This window comes from Micrasema longulum, unplaced genomic scaffold, assembly GCF_059751315.1.
Source record: "Micrasema longulum isolate JH-2025_06_02 unplaced genomic scaffold, ASM5975131v1 h1tg001955l, whole genome shotgun sequence".
NCBI lineage: Eukaryota > Metazoa > Arthropoda > Insecta > Trichoptera > Brachycentridae > Micrasema > Micrasema longulum.
Genome location: NW_028279129.1, coordinates 294834 through 317705, shown reverse-complemented (window position 1 = coordinate 317705; position 22872 = coordinate 294834). Strand labels below are relative to the sequence as shown.

Here is a 22872-nt window from a genome sequence, read left to right as displayed (position 1 = left end):
AAAAGGCATTGTGTCAATTGAATGAGATTATTAACGTTAAATTAAATCAAAATTAACAATAATTTTACAAGGGGAACCGGATTGTAGCGATTGTCACAATTTAATTCTCATTTTCTCATAGTGTTTGGGTAAATAAATCATAAGAATGTAATAGATAGATGGAAAATATTTGACTTTCGAGCGCAATATTATCAAACCTCTCGATATATTTCAATTCAACATAGAGGATAATGATTCTCGGTGGATGTTCGCTATAACTTATAAAGAATAAAAGACGGCACTCTTAAAATAACAGTATTGAAGTTATAGCGAAACCAACCGATGAAACTCTTTGCTGGTTATTTAAAATTTGCGGATAAAGTATCACCCGTCATTTATTTGTCATTTCCAGTGATAACGAACTATGCAGGCAGTAATTAACAAGTACACGGGTATGCGTGTATAAGCCGAGGCTGCGGTTTCTTCTCCAGTACATTATTTGTTATTTTGGTATAGAATTATAATATTACGAAGTGAATGAAAGACTAAAGCTAGCGCGATATTGCATTTCACCATTACGTTATGGGCGGTGTCATCCATTCCGGGATCATTTCCTTGACCGGGTGCTTCTCGTGGCTTTCGGAGACCTGGAAATAAATTTATTTGTAAAATAGGCTGCTAAAATTTTCAACACTGTTTTGAGTATGTCCAATTGGTTGCGACAGGCTGGATTTCCTCCCTCGGGAGTTATTTAGATTTAAATTTGTTGCAAAAAAGAGGAAAAACATTGGCTGGTTTTAAGTGGCCATTTTGCACGCCGTGTAACATTCATAAAACGGGGGTTATGTAAAACGCAAAAAACATTTTAATGGAAATGTATGGAAAAAATAGGACCTGAATATTTCAGCGTAAAAAGCAGGATAACGTAAAATTAATGAATGTAAAATGAGGTTATACTGTATTATATATCATCATCATCATTCTCTTTCCGCACCATAGGGCACTGCATTGGCACACCAATCGCAGCGTATCTTGATCATTTTTGTTACATGAAGGTAAGATGATCAGTCTTACGCTTCAGGTACCAGTCCAGGGACTATGAAATATTTTTAGGGGAAAAACACCCTTTTTTTTTCTTTTTTTTATTTAAATCTTAAAATAGGGCACACATATCATACATATTGTTATGTGTGTTCTAATAATAACATTACAAATATATTTAATTTACAAATTGTTTATCACATATGTCTTGACCATTATTTTAAATTTTGATATGTTTTTTTCTTCATAAATATTTTTTTTCATTTTGTAATACTTTTTAATTGCTTTAAATAAAATTGAATTTTGTGACTTTGCCTTTTTCCTAAATGGAAGTCTAATTTTGTTCTTTTCTCTAGTATTGTGATTGTGTTCATGCTGGTTCCGATCAATTTTTTTCCAAAATTCTGTTTTTTTATTAGAGTTTATAATTTTATGAACAAATATCATTGTATTGTAAAATATTCTTTGTTTATATGTTAATAATAAATTTAAATAATATTTCATATCAACCATGTCGGGAATCGAACCCGAGACCTCTCGCATGGTAGGCAAACGTGCTGACCATTACACAACGAGGCCGACTTGTACCTACTGTTCAAAAATCTATTTTCCAAATTTTATGAAAGTAATCATATAAACTAGGCTTGTTATAGCAAAATACGACTTCATCAATAAAAAAACATAAGAGATATATCAAGTCTTGTATTCTATGTGGACTTATGTGACATCACAGCCACACAAGGGTTAAGGGTCGGTTTTATAAACAATCTAGCAAGCTTCTGTAAGTTCTACGAACCATTGACCGTTCTTAAGGCTGTAGTCTGGTAAAACGAACGCAAAATTAGGAAATCATACGATTTTACGAAAACGATAAAGGCAGATCTGAATGTCATAAAAACGTAAATAAGATGTTGTTATAAATTAAAGATTACAGCCAGAATTACCTTCTTTAAAAAAAAAAGATAATACAGTTCTATAAAAAAGGTTTGAACTAAAGTATTTTAATTTTTTTTTTTAAGTATTACCGAAGGCATAATTTTACGTAGAAATAAAGGAAAATGTCACAAAAATGTATGTGATTTAAAATGCTTGTATTTCGTTTTCAAAATCAAAAAATCAAAATTTGGCTTCAGCCACTTTCATGTTCAATTTATTATCTTCAAATTATTATAACAAATTTTGGTTCAATACTTAGTCTTTATTGAGATCCCAGATACCTAAGTTTAGTCTAAATTTTAAATGGCGTAATCTGCCGGTCTTAAAGTTATTACATTTTAGTTACATAAAACTTTTAAGCATATTTTTTAACAGAAATATCTATAAAACATATTGTTTTTATCTAATTTATGTTTTTTTGTTTTTTTATTATTGCCTGATTAAAAAAAAAACATTCGTTTTAAAATTGCAAAATCGTATGATTTCCTAATTTTGCGTTAGTTTTTCCCGACTACAGCCTTAACGATAACTGACGGTCGTGTTTTTTATGAGTGAATCTTACGAGAAAAATTGTCCGCGGACATGTTAAGCAGCTTGCTTAAAACTAAGCGAAAACTCATTGTGGATCTAAACAGCCGCAAAAATCTTAGAGGTTAAATGTTACTTACTTTTTATCTTCTGTCGGTTTCTTTGTAGTTGTCTTTGTTGACTTCGTCGCAACTTTGGGAGATTTACTGGCTGCTTTGGGTTTGGCAGCCGCCTTGGGTTTGGCTGCTGCTTTAGGTTTGGCAGCCGCCTTGGGTTTGGAAGCTTTCGGTTTGGCAACTGCCTCGGGTTTGGCTGCCGCCTTGGGCTTAGGAGCTGCCCTGGTCTCGGCTGCGGCTCTGGACCTGGTCGCGCCCTTCACTTTCACCTCGGCCTTGACCTTGGGCACGGCCCTGGCCCTCGCGGCCGGCTCGGGAGTGGCGACTTCGGGTGATCTCGAAACGGGTACGGCCTTGGCGCCGGCCCGAGTCTTCTTCACGGCGACGGGAGATATGTCGACAGCAGCGGCGCGCTTCCTACCTGTAACAGCAAAAGGTAATGAAGTTGTAAAAAATCCCTAGGGAGACATTTTTGAAGAACAAGTTCAGAGTATTTTTTTTAAGGACTTACCCTTGGAAACGACTGGTTTCTCTACAGCCTCGACAGCCTTAACCGCCTTGCCCTTACTGGCCGCTCTGGCCTTATCCTTGGCCTCGACCTTTTTGCCTTTAGCTTTTGTCACCACTTTTGGCTCTTCAATTGCAGGTTCCACTACAAAAGAGAAAGTTTTAAGTATCCAGTGTTTAGTCATGTTGTGGAGGACATCACCATCGAGCCATAAAGTTGACAGGACGGAACACCGTTATGGCCCGCAACGCGCAACCCGATGCAACATCAGCTCGGACAAGTAATAAAACGTCGTGCAGCGAAAGAATATGCACATTTCATCTTGGCATTTCGTGTCGCCCGTCCACCGGCTCCTCGCCAGTGTTCGCTATTGTAAATTCCTTTTGTACAAAATTGTAAGGATGTAACTTGTGTGTATCTACTCAATAAATAACTTCAATTGTAATCCATCTTTCTCATTTAACCTTAAATCAATTCACCCATCCATACAAATGGGTGATGTCCTCCACAGAGCGCCCCTCCATACAATGCCAATAAATATAATAAATTGCTTTCACGAGGGTTGATTGATATATGCTCCACCCACCTGCTTCGAGTTGACCATTCGAACTAATGTATGTTCCCTAATACGCCTCCGCGTAAAGTACCGAATGAAAAGTCGAAACATGCAACGGTTTAGTTACAACAGGTCACTGACCACAGCAAAATACCGCACGGCGCTGTTTCATCGGGACAATGCTCCAGTACACAAGGTGTTGTGCTGGGTTTTGCGAAGTTTTTCACCAACAGAACACTTTGCAAATCCGAAAATCTAAACAGAACACTCGGATAATTTTTTAAGCAATTAATAATAGTAAAAATAAAAAATGTCATTAAGATTATTTACATAGTAATTACAGTAAAACCTCATTTTTACGTTTCTCGATTTTATGTTTTTTCTATACATTCTCATTCAAATATTCCGCCCAATTAACGTTTTTTACATTTTTCACTACCCCCGTTTTACGTCAAAATTTTTTCATAACTCATTCGATCTGTCAAAAGACGAGTCGCACGCCGCCGCGTGAATGGATAATAAAATCGAGGTATATAAAAAAATGTGTAAATTATTGTCTCAAACTAAATTCGAAGTAGGTGCAGTATCATTGACCATTTTGTTGAAGTGTCTTACTTTGACATTTTACTAAATAGTGACATGCAGTTGACGCATGCTTAGGAAGAATAAAGTCTTTACATCAATAAATTACAGAAATGCAGAAAGTTTAAGAAATTGGCAATAGAAATATTATTTGATGTTATAAACATAATGTGAAAGGGAGATAGTTTAAGCACTTATAAAAGTGTGAAACAGTTTTGCCGCGATGTAAATGACAGTGGAAATTTTGTGGTGCCATACTTAAAAAAGTGATACCATATAAATAAAATTTCCCAATACTTAGCAATTTATTCAAATTCATATTTTTATTTTTATGTTTTTAAGGTTAAGTACCTAGATAAAATTATTTAAACATGTATTTTTTTAAATTCAATAAAAAATAAAACATTGAAAAAATATTTTTAGTTAAATCAATGGTAAATATGAATAATCCCCAATTACGACAGTTCTTACAATTTTTCTGCAGTCTATGTAGTAGTTTTGTCCAATAATTATATTTTAATGAAATTTCATTTTTCATTTCTTCACTTTAAAGTTTTCTTCAGTTTTACACTTTTTTTATGCTCCCTTGTTTTACTGTATAGCAAATTAAATAAAAATACGAGAGAATAAAACTCTCGATGACTTAAATCTTGACGAGTTATTGAATCTTGACGAGTTCTTGAATAGACGACAATGAAGTCACGTGCCGTGCAGACGAATGGTTGGCAGGGGTCGGACGAAAATGCTCTACCGGGAGACTATAGAAATGTTGGAGTACAAAAACATTTATCATTCACATCGAAATCGGTCAGGGATGGAGCATATCAATAAACGCTCGTAGTACGGACGCAAGATAAACTATATTGTATAAGTATGATTACGAAAACAACGTTGAAACAAACCGGTAGATCTTCCTTGTCGAGTGCTCCTGGACTTGCCCTGAGGTCGATCATCGACTCCCTTCACGTCGGCGGCAAAAGTCACCTTCTTCTTCAGGCTCTCCTGTTAATTTGGTTTAAACCATGAACAATTTTTTATTTAAAACCCATATTGGGATAGCGCCAACATTCATTTTGTTAAAATAAAAGGGTAAATAGTTTTATTCCACTTTTTATACAGGGTGTTCTTTAACCCTGTCACATCCGAAACCACGATGATCAGCAGGGGCAAGAAAACATATTAGCATATTTAAAAAAATATTTAGAACAAGGAAAAATTTAAAAATAAAATATTTGAAAAAACAAATAGTTGCTTACTTCTGCAGCGGAGAAGTGAGGGGAGCGCGGCGCAATATCAGAATCCCCCCTCCTCGTTTCTCCCCTGCAGAAGTAAGCAACCATTTGCTTTTTTTCATATTTAAAAAAAAAAAATATTCGTTCTAAAAATTATTTTAATGTGCCAATATGTCTTCTTCCTCATGCTGATCATCGTGGTTTCGGATGTGACAGGGTTTAATAAACACCCTGTGTAATTATAGGAAATAAAGAGTTTAAATTGAAATAATTTTAGTATAAAGCAATAACAATTGTATGAATTTAGTTTTGTTTGAATGTATACAATAAAAAGAGATGTAAAATATATTTGTACCTTAAAACTGAAATGCTGGAAGTCACATTTGGTCAATTGTTCAGGAGAGCGGTTTGAAGTTGTAAAACTGTATCAAATGTATCTCTCCAAGTAAAAACACAATTTATTGCTGTTTTTTTGGATTTATAGGCTTTTGATAAGAATATTTAAGAAATAAACAATTAAAAATATGGACTATCTAACAACTATGGGACTTCAATTTGTTTCGTTCTAACGCCCGGCCCACGCCCTATTCCTCCTCAGACTTTAGTATAAAAAGTATTGTATAATTTTGAATGAAAAACAATGTATTTATAAAAGTTTTTTTAGGGAAAAACATTAAATTAGGTGCCGTGAATTAAAACAACAATATTTATAAAAATAACAAGTAAATATAATATATTGAGTTTTCTACTGACATTTCTTGGTGGAACTGCATTTTAATTAAAATAATAAAAATACTTTATAGTTTTATTCCACTTTTATTTACAATTATTTTATAATTTTTTACCAGTGACCGGGTTTTGTCGTGACTGACATCTTTACTTAGATGATTTTAATTTAAATTCTTTTATTTACATAATTATACAAAATCATGATTTACAACCCCGCTTGCACTTGTATATAACATAGAAATTTGTTTAGTCTCCCACCAGTCTGACGATGTCGGTCACGACGAAATTAAGTATTTTTTTATTATAAGTAAATATAAATTTAATTCATGATATTAATAGTGATAAACAGTAATTGAAAGTAAACTGTATGTGGAAAAAAGGAAAGTAAAATAATGAAACCAACGGCAGAAGAAATGATATAATGGTTAAGTACGCTCGATTATGACAATAAGACTTAATCTTGCGCAAAATCCCTCGCAGCGTCAGAGGTAGTTTGTTATCCACTGCTTTAATACCAGCAGAGTATTATTACTGGCCCACTGCCCTACAGTAGTACTGGCGTTTTAGAACAAGCTATTTCAGTAGAGGTACACCGGAGGACTCCAATGTTTTCAGCATTAATAGAATCTGAATATATGAACAAAATGACATTGATAACTCAATTTCGCAAAAAATGTGACTTCCAGCCTTTCAGCTTTACGGTACAGATATAGTTTCATTAAGTTTTATAATAAAAATGTATTCAATTTTATGCCATCACTTGAGTATGTGTGCTAGGAAGGAAGATGCTACATACCTCTGCGTTCCCTTTCTTCGGCGATGGACTCTTTTCAGCTGGCAACGCTGTAACTTTGGCTTTCCTTCCTCTCGCTTTGGGCTCCGCAGGTTCGACGACGGGCTCCATCCTCTTGGACCTCGTTTGCTTCCCTTTGGGGGAAGCCTTGACCTTGGGGGACGCCTTGACCTTGAGAGTCGCCTTAACTTTGGGCGATGCCTTGACCTTGAGAGTCACCCTGACGTCGGGCGACGCCTCTACATCTTTTCGGCGGAGAGTTTTCTTACTAGCGGGTGCCTTCGAGGGACTCTCGGTGACTTTATTTGCCGCACGTCTCTTTCCCCTGCCTTTACTCTGCGCGGGACTCTTTTCCGATTTGGGCACGGAGAGAATCGGCGACAGCTGTTTGATATTCAGTTCGCTGATATTTGCCGCGGTCTTCCTAAACTTTGCTGGCGTGGACTGCCCCAATATCGACTCATTATTCACGAACAATTTCTTGGTCGGGATTGGTTTGGTTATTTGAACTTTGGAGACTTCTATGGAATAATTGGTTCTATCGATCGTCACTTGTCTACGCGATCGTTCCATGGAGGCGCTCTCAGCCATAACCAAAGTAGAAGATTCAGTCAGCTTCTTTTGACTTCTGTTGATTGTAGATCTTTCTGTGAGAACGCTGGAATTGGGAGTGTTTCGTTTAGGTGAAGATTTAGCAGAAGACAAAGGCGTTTTTTTGTAGGTTTTGATCGGAGATCTGCCCACCAGCGAATCAAAAAGATTTTCAGATACACTTTTGTTGGGGGATTTTGGCATTTCGAATAAGCTGGCAACACCGCTTATGTTGGGAAGCGAATTGCGGGTTTTGGCGACACCCGGTGTTCTGAGCAATTTCCTCACACCGTTAAAATCGGACAAATCATTTTTCGGTGACTTGTTCAGTCTGGGAGTCGCCAACATTTTCCTAACCCCCGCAACGTCGGTCAGATCGTTCTTAGGAGACCTGATGTTTCTCGGTGACTGGAGCAGGTGCTTTACCCCGGCGACGTTAGTAAGATCGTTCTTGGGTGATTTGGCAGCCCGGGGAGTCTTGAGCAAACGCTTCACACCGGCTACATTCGTCAAGTCGTTTCTCGGGGACCTAAGATTTCTGGGCGTATTTAACAGACGCTTGACTCCTGCCACATTGGTGAGGTCATTCTTTGGAGATTTGGCCGGTTTGGGGGTCCCTAACAACCTTTTCACTCCCGCTACATTTGTCAAATCATTCATGGGGGATTTCTGTATTTTCGGCGTGTTGAGTAATCTCTTAACACCGGCGACATCGGTCAAATCGTTTCTCGGAGATTTGGCCACTTTGGATGCTTTGGCTTTTCCGATAGTTTTGCTTTTAGGTGAAATTTGATGCAGAGGAGATTTAGTAAGACACACGCTCAACAACTTTGGCGAGCTAACAACGTTATGGAAAATACTGTTACGCCCAGATTTCCCGTTTCGTGCCGGACTATTGGGAGAAACTCGATCAAAGTTGAGAGACACGTTCGGAGTCCCTCGAGATCTCCGTTTAGAACCGAGGTCAAATGACGCGTCTTTAGCCGCAGCAGCGAAGCTCTCTTCTTGCACATCATCAAACGCTACATCCGCGTTGTAAAGTCTCAGGCTTTGCGAGAGCTTTCTTTTAACGGGACTTCTAAACAATTCTTTAGCTATATCAGGCGACTGGGCGAGATGATCGATCATGGCCTTTCTAGAAATAGATTTCTTAGCGGTGGAATGTTTTTCTTTCAGCATCTCGGGTTGCAGTTTGACGGTGCTCTTCGGAGTGATTACGATTTCATTCTCCGGCCGGGGAGCGTTGACATCCGTCATGTCGGAACTGTTCGATTCTCGATCGGCCGAGTTGTTGGAAGATTTTCCACTTCTGGATGCTCGCGACTTCGTGGCTCGTAAATCCGACTTCCGAAGGGGCTTCTCACTTATTGAGCCTAATGATTTACGATTTATTACCGAAACTTTGTTGCGCTTAGAAGCGGGAGGGCCGGCACTTTGCGCCAACTGTTTCATTCTTGCGCGGATCGAGGATTTTTTGGTCTCTTTGGGTGTAGACGCCTGGATATCGAAAAGAATGCTTAGATTTGGAGTTGTAACAATATTAGTGTCATCAGACATGATGGAACAATTAGGAGTTCTGGGTGCGCTCGACTTGGGTGAAACGATGGGAGAAATATTCCCCATTACCTGCGGAGTTCCTCTGATGGACAAACTCTTCTTCTTGGCGGACTGGCCGACGCTTTTGAGAGAGGATTTCCTCTTCTGAATGGACTTTTTACCTGATTTCCTTTTACTTTTAGGAGTGACATTTTTCAGTCCCCTTATTACGAAAGAAGCGCTTCTTTTACTCTTTTTCGGCGACGGTGTCGGTAAAGTCAAGTCGTTAGAGCTGATTCCACTCAAACCGGATATATCGGTAAACTCGGCGGAAGAGTTGAGGGTGCTGCCGTCAAACGTGACAGACTTCGAGAGATTTTTGCCGCCAGATTTGGAGAGTTTTCTGGAAACGGAACTCGAAAAGCTCGCTTCCAAAGTGAGGTTGGGTCCGAGTGATTTAGACAGTCTGGAGGAAGATTTCTGAGGTGTAATCTTAACTGGAGTTCCTCGTATCGGAGTGCTCATGGCTTGTCCCGGAGAAACCCTCGCAGATTGGCGCTTGAGGGACGACTTGAAGCCGGGAGTGCGACGACTCACGGGGGACGGCCTCTTCGGAGTGAAGGTCGGTCTGCCCTTGAGTGGTAGTGATCTATCAGCCGGAGTGACCAGTACAGGACTAACTCCATTCACCAATATTCGTGGAGTACCTCTTTGAGAACTTTTAGCACTATTGTTCAAAGATGCAATACCTGAAATGTTTATTGCTGGTGAATTTTTCGCAGAGTTTGATTTAAACTGGAGTAGTGATGTATTTTTACCTGAAGATTGTACAGCTGAGACATTCTTACTACCTCTAGGTGTAATAACCTTCAAAGGCGAAGCTTTCTTATTACTTTTTGGTGTTACAACCTTCATAGGAGAAGCTTTATTACTATCCCTAGGTGTTACAACTTTCACTGGAGAAGCATTCTTACTACCCCTTAGAGTTACAACCTTCACGGGAGACGCATTCTTACTACCCCTAGGTGTTGCAGCCTTCACAGGAGAAGCTTTATTACTACCCCTGGGTGTTGCAACCTTCACGGGAGAAGCATTCTTACTACCCCTAGGTGTTGCAGCCTTCACAGGAGAAGTTTTATTACTACCCCTGGTTATTGCAACCTTCACAGGAGAAGCATTCTTACTACCCCTAGGTGTTACAACTTTCACGGGAGAAGCATTCTTACTACCCCTAGGTGTTGCAGCCTTCACAGGAGAAGCTTTATTACTACCCCTAGGTGTTGCAACCTTCACAGGAGAAGCATTCTTACTACCCCTAGGTGTTGCAGTCTTCACAGGAGAAGTTTTATTACTACCCCTGGTTATTGCAACCTTCACAGGAGAAGTTTTATTACTACCCCTGGGTGTTGCAACCTTCACAGGAGAAGAATTCTTACTACCCCTAGGAGTTACAACTTTCACGGGAGAAGCATTCTTACTACCCCTAGGTGTTACAACTTTTACTGGAGAAGCATTCTTACTACCTCTTGGTACTGCAACCTTTACAGGAGAAGCATTCTTACTACCCCTAGGTGTTGCAGTCTTCACAGGAGAAGTTTTATTACTACCCCTGGGTGTTGCAACCTTCACAGGAGAAGTTTTATTACTACCCCTCGGTGTTGCAACCCTCACGGGAGAAGCATTCTTACTACCCCTAGGCGTTGCAGCCTTCGCAAGAGAAGCATTCTTACTCTCCTTAGGTGTTGCAACTTTCACGGGAGAAACATTCTTACTACCCTTGGGAGAAGCTGTTTTCACAGGAGAAACTTTTTTACTACTTTTAGGTACTACAATCTTTACAGGAATACCTTTCAAAATAGAAACTCTTTTGGGTGTGGCAATTTCGGCCAGCAAAACTTTTTTTATAGTTTTAAGCGCCACATTTTTCAGTGACAACACACCTTTTTTACCAGTTCTTGGTGTACCACGTTTTAATGGTGAAACTTTTTTATTACTCTTGGGCATTGCAATCTTCACTGGAGAGACCTTCTTATTACTTTTAGGTGTAACCGCCTTCACCGGAGAGACATTAATACTTTTGGGTTTGGCAACCTTTACAGGAGAGACACTCTTGGGTGTTGCTACTTTAACAGGAGAAACTTTATTGGGTGTAGCAACATTTGCTTTCTTAACACTTTTCGTTACGGCATTTTTAAGAGGTGACAGTCCTTTACCACTTCTCGGTGTGAGGTTTTTTAGTGGTGAAACCGTATTACTCTTTGGTGTTGCATGTTTTACTAGTGATGCCTTCTTACTGCTTTTCGGAGTAGCAGATTTACGAGGTGAAAATTTTCTAACACCCTTAGGGGTAACTTTCAACGTTGGCGGTTTGTTGCTACTCCTAGGTGTAATTTTTCTTGTTGGTGAAGATTTGAAACTGCTTCGAGGTGTAGCTGATTTAGACTTCAATGGTGTCTTCTTACCGACCGGTGGTGATGGGGCAGCTTTGATGGGGGAAGTTTTCCTGATAGTCACCGGTGTTACTTTCAGTGGTAGGGTTTTAATATTGCTTTTGGGAGTTACTTTTGCTGGTGAAATTTTATTAACGGGAGATTTAAGATTTTGTTTGGGAGTTCCTTTTTGTGGAGATGTTTTTCCTTTCACCGGTGTACCGACATTTCTTGATGCTGATTCAGCAGGTGATTTTAGAATATTTGTTTTTTGATTAAGAGATTTGTTAGGTGAAATTGCCTTTGACGGAGTTGCAGTTTTTACTGGTTGACGTTTGGGTGTCTTAGCGTCTTTAATGTTAGGTGATTTGAGTTTACTTTCTGCATTACTTGCGAGAGTAACGGATTTCCCCGAAGACTTTCTCGTTACCTTCGGAGTAACCACCTTTTTTGGTTTACTCTTTAAAGGAGATATCTTCTTGTAGAATGTCTTCGCACTCAGCGGCAAGATTTTCTTGGGTACAGCTCTTGTCGCCACCGCCTTTTTCGGAGTGGCCTTTATTGATGGAGTTTTTTTTGGCGGAACTTTACGGGCGCTCTTGGCACTGTCGAGAATTTTCAAAGTGGGAATAATGCTTTTCTTACTGGAAGATGGCACCGGCAATTTTGATGATTTAGGAGGAGAAACTTTATCTATATCCAGCTTTCTCCGGAAACTCTTCTTCACAGAGCCTTCCAAAGGCAATTTTTCTTCAAGGATAGTCTTTTGCGTGGAAAACTTGCTTCTCGAGGCAGATTTCACCGCATAAAGAGAAGAGGGGGTCTTTTTTATAGCAGATACAGTGATCGGTGTTACTTTTGAAGCCGACCCCCTAACAAGAGATTTTCGGGTAACAGTTTTGGCTGCAGAGAGAGCTTTTTTGATGGTTTTCGGAGGAACAACCTCCGGCGTAGCTTTCACAAGTTTAGCCAAAACTCTAGAAATACGCTCTTCCGTTATTTTCGGTGTAGCTTTATTCTGCGAAGCTTTTGTTGTAGAATTGATTACATTCGAAGGCAGCGAGTTCAATTCAATAGCTCTAGCTGACTTCAAAAGAGAGCGAGGGGATTTAATCGGGGTCTCTTTGACTGGAGTGGACCTGATATTCATGTCCAAAGTATTGTGATCTAGAGACACATTAGCGAGAATGTTAGATTTTCTCGGAGGTGTTCCTTTGGACGACGGGGAGTTTTTCTTCCCGAGCGGACTCTTGCCGGTCAATAGAAGCAAAGCCGCTTTCTTATATTTATCTAAAATGAAACATTTAGTAATTAATTTATTGATCCCAATGTACTATAGAACGCATCAGAATGAATCTGTAGATATTTACCGAGGACAACGGGGGTGTCCACCTTCTCAATATCGTTGATCTTCCTCCTCTTGTTAGTGATAGTGACATTAAAAAGATCCAGTTCCGGGGAAGCCACCACGCTGCTCCTCTTTACCTGTCTTCTGGCTGCAAAGAAAAATACAACTGAGCCCATGGCGGGTGAAGCGAAGCAACTGACAAAATGGTCAAACTCTATGAGCTTTTTGCTTATTTTTTTACTAACCCGTTTTGTTCTTTTTAATTGAAGACATGGGAACAATGATATGTGCAAAAACTAGATTTGGAGATATCGATTGGTCTACAAAGTTTTTACTAACCACTCGGGTATAAATCACGTTACGAGAATTGTGCACTATTTTTATGTTATACCTATATCTGTCTTATGAGAATTTCAATAAAATTCTATTTCGGATGTTAAATTATTTTTCTGTTTCAATTATAATGCCTGCAAGTTTTACGCTGCTTTCGCATATAAGCCACAAAAAAGTACAAACTGGATATATTGGCAAAAAACATAAAATATTAGAATATAAAAAGTCTCATAAATTTTCTTATTTGCTGAAACTAGAAACATTTTAAGATTACTGTTTTATACTGAGCCGAAATATGTTTTTTTCTATTTAAAATCTTCTACTTATTACAATATTTTGAGTCTGTCCAATTGTTTGTAGACAAAAGACTAGATTTCACCCCCTAGGGAGTCAAAGTGGCCACTTATTATTATTATGGATAACTTATATAGCGCCATTTTCGTAATAAAATACCTCAAGGGCGCTTTACATGGTGATTCTATTGTTAAGTTAATTTAATTGAAGCTTTTAAATTTGTAATTTAATTAAAATTAAAAGCCATGTAAATGACTTTCATATTCCCTTATCTAAAATGTTCTACATCTCTGTTGTAATTTGTTAATCTTCCACTTATGTTTTTGGCCATATTGTTTTGATCCTACGCCATTATATTAATAATTTATTGGTAGAAGATAATGAGCCGTTTTGCTAAAACCCCCCGCCTTCAATTAACATTGATGTTTTGTACATACAGAACCGGTAAAAAAGGTTTTTGGATTTTATTATACTGATTAAAGAAATGTAATATAAGCGATGAGTTTACTTGACCTTTAAAATATCAGTTCGTTTACTTCACTTCCGGCTCATTTATGTCAATCTAATATGATTAACAATTATACAAAGACCTTTCCACAATTTGTTCAATTGTTTTTGAAATATGAATTACTGGGAGCGGGTTGAGTTGACACATCCCTGCTGGGGGCAGCGATAGCGACAATTCCACGAAGCAAACAGTACAGTACAGTGCTGACAAAACTCTCAATGGATATGGCGACTACCTGAAGTGGGAGTGCTGGAGACTCTGCCCCGAGCCTGCGGTGCCTCTGCCACTTGCGAGGGCTCCCTCCTCTGGGGCTTGACAACGGCCACTTGACGCGCCTTTGTGGATGCACCTGGTAAATAAACACAATGTCACTCTACGAGTAAAGAAATGTAATGCGGTGCTGTCTATTTAAATGCCACTAAAATTCCAGCAGTTTCCAGAACTGCTATTTGGCATAAATATAATAGACAGACCAAGTATGATTTATTACTTTTTTTTTTGTGAACAGTAAACCAACTAAAACAAGGTGTGTTCCTACAGCAAAGGCAAGGATTCAAGAAGCAAGGGGTGTTGTCACTCCTGACTCACGATGACACTCTTGCCATGTCCGCCTAGATTATGGCATAATTAAACTTATGTTATGTTTTTGTTCTTTCTCGTGTGTTTTGTAATATAAATAATAAAGATGTACATAAATTAATTATAAACATAAATGCGTAGTGTTTAAAACTGTCTGGACATTTTGTTAATTATCTCTGTTTATTAAGTCTTCTTTGTTTATTCTCAAATGTAAAAATATTTTTAAAAAAGTATATTAAGTGTCCATGGCACGTGTAACCCCAACCCCAGTGAGGTCACATTTTTTTTATTATTAACTATACTTTTTTAAAATTTAAATAGATTTTGAGATTGTTTAGATTAAGTGTTTATTTATTTATTTACAGTTCCGTGAACTTTTACATAATTACAATAAAACCTGTGAAAAAAAATATAACAAAAAATAGCATAATATTAAAAAAATAACAAAATCATTGAGTAAAGTATACAATGGTAAAAAGTATTTATATATAAAAAATAAATATTACATCTGTAAAATCTGTGTTATTACATAATACTCATTAATGCCAATCTGTTAGGGCTTCCATAAGCCTGTTGATTGGCTTAAAAAATAAAAATAAAAGATGCGTATTTTATTCTTGCTTTGCATTTTGCACCATTTTTTAGCGATTTTGGTTTACTCGTGACAATGCGAGCGGTGGAATTCCAAAATTCAGATGCAGATTTTCAAAATAACAAAACTTCAAAAAATTGAACCGATGATATGATACAAAAAAAATAAAATATTTTATTAGCTTAGTTTTATAATCTATTAAGAAACATATTTTTTTCAAACCACAACATTCTCATTCTCACAGTGGAGTGATGTGGCTGAAATGCACTTAGTTGTTAGCGGCTACTGACCTAATAAGGTATCCAGGCTATTTCTGGACTGGAGAAGTTTCTTGATTTGCGGTTCCACTTTGCGAGGGACCTCGCTTTTTCTCCGCCCGATGCTTTTTCTGCCTTTCTTCACCAAAAACGACGGTCTTCCGTTACCTACAAAAGACAAATATGAATTCTTTTGACGCTAAGCTTGTAGGAGACGTTCAAAGAAGGTAAAATACTATTTAATGTGTTAATGCTCGTCAGTGAACCAAGTAAAAATACTATAGTCCTTAAAATATAGCTTGATTAGAATGACATTTGTCAGAAAAAGTGATGACATAACTTTGTAGTAACGTCTAAGGAGTTATTTATATTGACACACAAAAAATCATTCGTATCTAGCGTGTCAATTAATTTTTTTAATACAACGCTTAACACATAAATCAACATAAATGTATAAAATCAGCTTTAAAACTAAAAAAAAACTAAAATAAACCTAATTATTAACATCATTTTGCAAAAATGTTAGAAATGGGACAAATTGATCAATGTAATTTGATCGAATAAAAAAATAATTCATTTGATATTCATAAAAAAAATATAATGTATTTTTATTTTTTTTATTTTTAAAAAGAAATATTTGCGTTCTTACGATTTACCCAAATATTCAATTTTGAGGGCCATTTTCAACGAGTTGTAAATAACTCACTATTAGACAATGGAATCGAGTTGGGGTAGAGAGTCCGAGACACTAGCCACAGGACCACAACCCGATTTTGGTGAATAATCGTCTTAAACACACTATAATAGGCTTGTTTTTGCGTTTTTATATCAACTTTCGGAAACAGAGTTTCATGATTGCAAGAAACGGATAGAATCGATTTGATCAGTGATCAGTAATTTCCCACTACTATTAACATTTGTTTGACAGCTGTCATTCTAATCAAGCTATATTTTAAGGACTATAATTCACATGAATACTTATTGTTACGCACACATAAAGCAAAGGTTATTAAAAACTTCAATGGACTGTAGATGCACACATCGATACAGAAGCACAAGAGCTTGTCTATATTTTGATAGGTATTTCTTTTGTTACCTGCCTATTATTTTTAATTGACTGTTATCCGCACTCGATAGTTCATAGGGCATCGCTGTATGGATACACCAAATGCAATGTTACTCGATCATCTTTTACAAGCGGGTAAGGTGATCAATCTTACGCTTCGTCCAGTAGCTCAATCACAAATAACTATCGATGTGCTTAAAAACATGCGAAGCATTTGAGCGATCAAAATGAACAATAATGAACATGCTAAGTTATCGCAGTCATAAGTCGACACGTGTATAATCTCTAAGTCAACGCACGCGTTGGTTTATTTTTTGTTTTCCTCGTAAATAAATACAGTTCACTGGCGAAAAGTCGGAATTTACTATAAAGAAAGAATACAATATATTGCATTTGCAAAATAGTAAGAAGTATCTAACACAAAAAGGGACAATTAAATTACAATTCCTATGGCGACTGCTTTTCTTGACATAAACTACTTTTAATGACTTATATTGTATATGTATATGAAATCAATATACTGCTGCTCTTACTATGTGTCATTAATTTGAAGATGTTTTTTAAATTGACATAATTTTTTTTTCTTATTTGAAGATTCTTTAAAGATTCTTCTCATCGTTTCTTTGAATCCCTTAAAATATGTATGTGTATATTTACGTTTTTCCTTTTTAAAAAAATGTTATTATTTTATTTTATTTTTACATCTAAGCATGTTTTTCATTCTTTATTTTAATTCTTAACTTTTAATTACTTTTACAAATTTTCTTCATTTTATTATTTTAATTTTTAAACAACTTCTATTTATAAAGTTTATATTTGAAGCACTAACTTTGTGGTTATTCATTATAATAAAATAAATAACACAACTTTGTTTTTAACCACTAATTTATATTTTTCACCAACCGGTTTTAAAGCAAACAAGCTTCTTTGTCAAGGTTTACTATGTTTACGTAAACCTTGACAAAGAAGCTTGTTTGCTTTGAAACCGGTCGGTGAAAAATAAAAATTAGTGATTAAAAACAAAGTTGTTTTATTTATTTTATAACTTCTATTTATGTTTATTTTCCTTCTCTTTTTTGTATTTTAATTAATAACCCTACATATAATTATTTTATAAAATGGAAACTTCACTGGTCCATTAGAGTCTAACTGCGTAAAATATAAAACAATGTAACTGTACTGTATGTTTCCTAAATAAAAGAAAATAAAAAATAATACAAAATAGAGAAGATTCAGAGTACCCCACCCCTGGGGAGTGAAATCCAGCCTGTCCTCAAACATTTTAATATACTCGAGGCATTGTAAAAAAAAAAAACTATTTATACTAACAACAGATGCTAAAAATAATCCGCTTCTATCAATCGTTTGTTATTTCTCTTTTAGATACTTATTAGCTGGATACCTTTGGACTTGCGCTTGTTGGTAACGCGGGTAATGTAATCCCAGCGGAACTGGCTGCTGCCGAAGGTGAGGACATCCCCGTGAGCGAGGGCCTTACTCTCCACCGGCTTCCCATTCACCATCGTCGGCCCGGTGCTCGACAGGTTCTTGATTATGGTCTGAAACAGTCCGTTCAACTTACAAAGAAACCTCATTTAACAAGCACCTCTCATGATGAGTAAGTCGCACAAGAAACACTAGTGAGGAAGTTCAGTGCTACAGGTAATTGGATTCAAAAAGTCTTGTCTTACATGCGGTAAAAATTAAAGCATTTAATTGTACGGCAAAGTTTCTCAAAAAAGTTGATAAAAATGAAGTAGTTTTAATTTTTGTTTTGTATCGGGAAAAACATGTTTTAATACTTAACGTTTTTATTCTTATAATGAATTAATATTGTAATAACATGTGTATTTTATTGAATAAAGACTCATATATATATATTTATATTTGGATAATTTATATAGCGCCATTTTTGTGAAATTCACCTCAAGGGCGCTATACAATCAATAAATATCCCAGCACGTCTTGCAGCTACAGAGCGCATGGACATTAAGTAATCTAGCCCCTATTTGCATTTTTTTATATACTTTATGTGACAATGAAGTTTAGAGTTTAAGTGATATTTTAAAAAACTAAATAAAAAAAAATATATTAAAATAGAAGTTAGATCACAAAGTCTTGCAGCTACTGAGCGCATGGACGGTTGGAATTCTAGATCCCATTTACCAAATTTAGATATTTAATAGTTAATAACATTTATCTATTGAGGCAGCTACAATTATTGTGGATAATGTATATAGCGCCATTTTTGTGAAAATCATCTCAAGGGCGCTTAACAATATCCCAACATGTCTAGCAGCTACATAGTGCATTGACAGTTGGGATTCAAGTTCCGCATTTGAAATTATAATTCAATTCAATAACAGATAGGAGCTAGATTACATTGTGTCTTGCTACTACAGAGCGCATGGACGGTACGAAGCCTAGCCCCCATTTACAATTAAATAACTACTTTGAATTATGTCACAAGTTCTTAAGAATCAACCAATGTTAGTGTTGATAGATTTCCAGTTTCAGGAAAGCCAACTCACCAATCAGAAGAACTCTCAGACTAGAACTTGTAACGTAACAGGAGGAGTATTTTCACAAAACTTACCTGTGTTTGTTGTACGGTGATGAGACACTGCTTGTGCGCGAGCCCCTTGAGGGGGATGCGGATGTCGCAGTCCTTGCCGCTACCCACATTTATGGAGCCCCCGTGCAAAGGGTACGCGGAGCCGTCGCTCCCGTCTCGCTTGATCACCACGATCTGGCCGCTGCCGGCCAACGCCATGTCGCTGCTGTCAGTCTAAAACACGAGAGACACTCAGGGAGACGTCCCGGAAGATGGGCGAGGGAATATACATTCCTTATAGCCAAAAAATAATAACCGAGACCATTTAATAGGAACTCCAATAGGAATCTGATTCTTTTGAAAAGTGTCGACACTTCTTTGGCACAGAGGTGACACTTCTTTGGCACAAAGGTGACACTTCTTTGGCACAAAGGTGACACTTCTTTGGCACAAAGGTGACACTTCTGCATTGGACAACAAATATACAACCTTATCCCTTATCCTTACCCCATGGAAATGCGGTGGTGATGTCGAGATAAAGAGAGTGCTGGCCACATTTCTCCATGTCATTGGTCAGGAGGAGTCGGAGAAAATATAATTACTATTAAGTAAACTACTAGAAATATAATTACTATTCAGTGATCACTATTGAGTAAAACGAAGGCCATTTTCAGAAGGAGTGTGCAAGTCTGGATTTTGTCTAAAGCTAGGGTTTCCTAGGAGAGCGGTGCCCGTATTTTAACGGCCGTAGTGAACGGCGATGCAGTGGACAGCCGTCGTAACGTCGACTAGAGAGTGGTTTCCTAGGGAAACGGTGTTAAATGGTGTTGATAATACCGTTTTCCTAGGAAACCACACTCTAGTCACCGTTACGACGGCTGTCCACTGCATCACCGTTCACTACGGCCGTTAAAATACGGACACCGCTGTCCTAGGAAACCCTTGCTTAAGGGAAGAGACCATTGCAGGAGACTGCTGCGAGATATTGCATAGATTTATATACTACCAAGAGTGTTGTCCAGATGTTCATTAAAATATATGTTTACTAACAAATTACGGCAGGGATGGAGAATACCTTAAATAAGGGAATTTGGAAGTCTAGGCATTTACAGGGCTATGACCTGTCATTGGCTGGTTTAAGTGGCCACTTTACACACTGTAACATTCATCAAATTATTCAATCAGCATATGTCATATACATTGGCGGCCTCCGTGGTGTAGTGGTCAAGACGATTGACTCCGGGTTCGATTCCCGGTGAGAACACAAAAATTAAAAATGTGATTTTTCTCAAGCCTGGATGCTCTGTGATTAATTCACCACTGTAATTAGGCCTCCTGGCCTGTTGTGGTGCAAAAAAAAATGTAAAAAAAAAAAAATTCATCATTTTGCCTATGTAAAGAGGGTGAAATCCAGTGTTTTGTCTACAAACATTTGGACAAACTCAAATACTGTAATAAAACCAACTGGTCCAAGAAGAAATTTTATTTTATTTCATTTTTTTTTGTTTTTTATGTATTTATTCATATTTTTCACTTACAAACTATACTTAATAATAAAAATAATGTGGCCTCACTGGGGTTTCCCGTGCCGAGGACACTTAACTTGGAATTACATTTGAGAATAAACAAAGAAGACTTACTTAAAAAACAAAGATAATTAACAAATATTCAGACAGTTTTAAAAACAAGGTATTTATGTACATCTATATTATTTATATTACAAAACACACAATAAAAATAACAAAAACCTAACAACAAGCTAAACACTTGTGGAGCGGTTGATTCAATATTGGTTTGGGCGAATGAGAGAATCCATTTTACTTCTACCTAGCTCCACTATCCATTTTTTATAGCTTTTTTAAACATTTTCTCGTTACTAATTGTTTTAATAGATAGAAGAATTTAATATATTATGGTACTAATTAAACAGCAAAGTGCCCTTCAGTGATCTTTTGCAAAATAAAGTCAACATAAATGTGTTATACACTACTATTATGCCGCATTAATTATTATGCGGAGAATAATGGAGAAAAAAACTCTGTAAGATTCGAATAAATAAATTATTACACAATTTTACTATACCGACTGATTTTTTTTTCATGTCGAATAATAAATTTGCTAAAGTGAGCTATTTTTAATTTCACGCTGAGTGTGCAATATAAAGCTGCTTAAGCATTTCGATGAAATTTAGTTATATACCCGTCAGCACTATGTGTCGGCGTCACTTTCAAGAACTTTCAAAGATCACTCAGGTTGTCACTAACATAATGAAAATTTCATACATTTTAGGGTTATGCTGGTTAAAATCATTCACATTGTGAAATATAACAGACAAACAAACTTTAGAGCGTTTATTTCAGCGTGAAATATGTAAATCACTATTATATCTTATTGTACAATGCTATTGGCGTTTGTTTATGTTATGATAAAAAAATATAAAACCGCCGATTTTGGCACATACGTCAAAACATAAAACAAATTGAGAATACACGCATCAAAGAAGCGTTTAAAAATGAAGAAAATATACATGCGGGTCCGTCGTTATTGTACACTACTAACAATTCTAACGAATATTTAAAAAATGCATTCCTAAAAAAAAACACTAAAACATTCAATGTTGACGTATCGTTACGAAACAAATGAGATATTTCTAAAGAAAAAAACACGAAACTAGAACACCACATTCGATCTATTTTAATACTAGTAATTTATTTGAATTGGTTACAGCACCAAATGCTTTAAAATGTAAATAAAATACAAAAACACTCACTGATTGTGCAGTATTATTGAAACTTATTTAGGAGAAAAACTAAAGCCACGGCAAAAGATTCAAATTAAAAATGGCGACGCGTAACCAAAACGGTTGAAAGGCGCGTTCGTTCTAACAGGGGGACCAACACAAATTCACAAAACATACTATTCCACGTACCTACGCATGGGAATATATTTTCTAAATTATTTTATTTTATTCTCTTTTGGTAAACAAACATTATTATACCTACTCCAAACTGACGAGTTAAAAAAAAGGATCAACTTACATTTTTATAAATATCGGTTAGTTTATGCTATGTATTTTATGTTGAAATCTAATATTTGATCAAACAAATAGTATAAATGAATACAAATGACAATATTTCAAACAAAATTACGATTCCCCTAGTATGAAAGGACTAGCTATGAAAATGAATACACATCTGCGTTTATTACGAACGAGTTCACAAAAAATAGTATTTGTTTTTATTATATACCAAAATGTACTTGAATTGTTAAAAAATGAACAAAACAATAAAAATGATTTTTTTCTGCCTCCATTTTCCGAAGAAAAAATGTCCGGGAGCAATACTTAGAAAATAAAGCTATAGTTAGACGTAAACTCAAATTATAGCTTACACACAAACACAAACCATCACGCATTCAACCTGCTTTCATCATAATTTTTCTAATTCTATACTTCGCTCCCATACATTAGAATTGGAACTAGAACTCCGTTGTGAACTGCTAGTTTAGCCTCCTGCGATAAACGTTTGTTTGCCAAAGTAGATTTTAGTGCACCGTTCACCCTGTTCCCCGCACTCACCCTCCTTTCAATATCTTTCTCGGCCTTTCCGTCCCTAGTAAACATACTTCCCAGGTACACAAATTCTTCTACCTGATTCAGAATATTTCCGTTCACGCTGATTTCACATTTAGTTATATTTTCATCCCTTTCCAAAACCATAACTTTCGATTTATCAACATTCATAAGCAAATCGCTTTTCTTGCGTACATCGTAGACTTTTGTTACC

General features: G+C 36.7%; 1 protein-coding gene across 1 annotated transcript; it reads right to left on the bottom strand.

The window, feature by feature from the left end:
- Positions 1 to 123: 123 nt before the first annotated feature.
- LOC148273429 (uncharacterized) lies at positions 124 to 21970 on the bottom strand. The gene is made up of 11 exons (XM_088238725.1): positions 21858 to 21970; positions 19130 to 19321; positions 17936 to 18092; positions 15501 to 15635; positions 14275 to 14388; positions 12927 to 13052; positions 7004 to 12846; positions 5149 to 5248; positions 3112 to 3252; positions 2625 to 3021; positions 124 to 626 (listed from the first exon to the last, which is right to left on the bottom strand). The coding sequence occupies exons 2-11, from the start codon at positions 19304 to 19306 to the stop codon at positions 587 to 589; spliced, it is 7230 nt and encodes a 2409-aa protein (XP_088094851.1). The 5' UTR covers positions 19307 to 19321; positions 21858 to 21970; the 3' UTR covers positions 124 to 586.
- Positions 21971 to 22872: the final 902 nt, after the last annotated feature.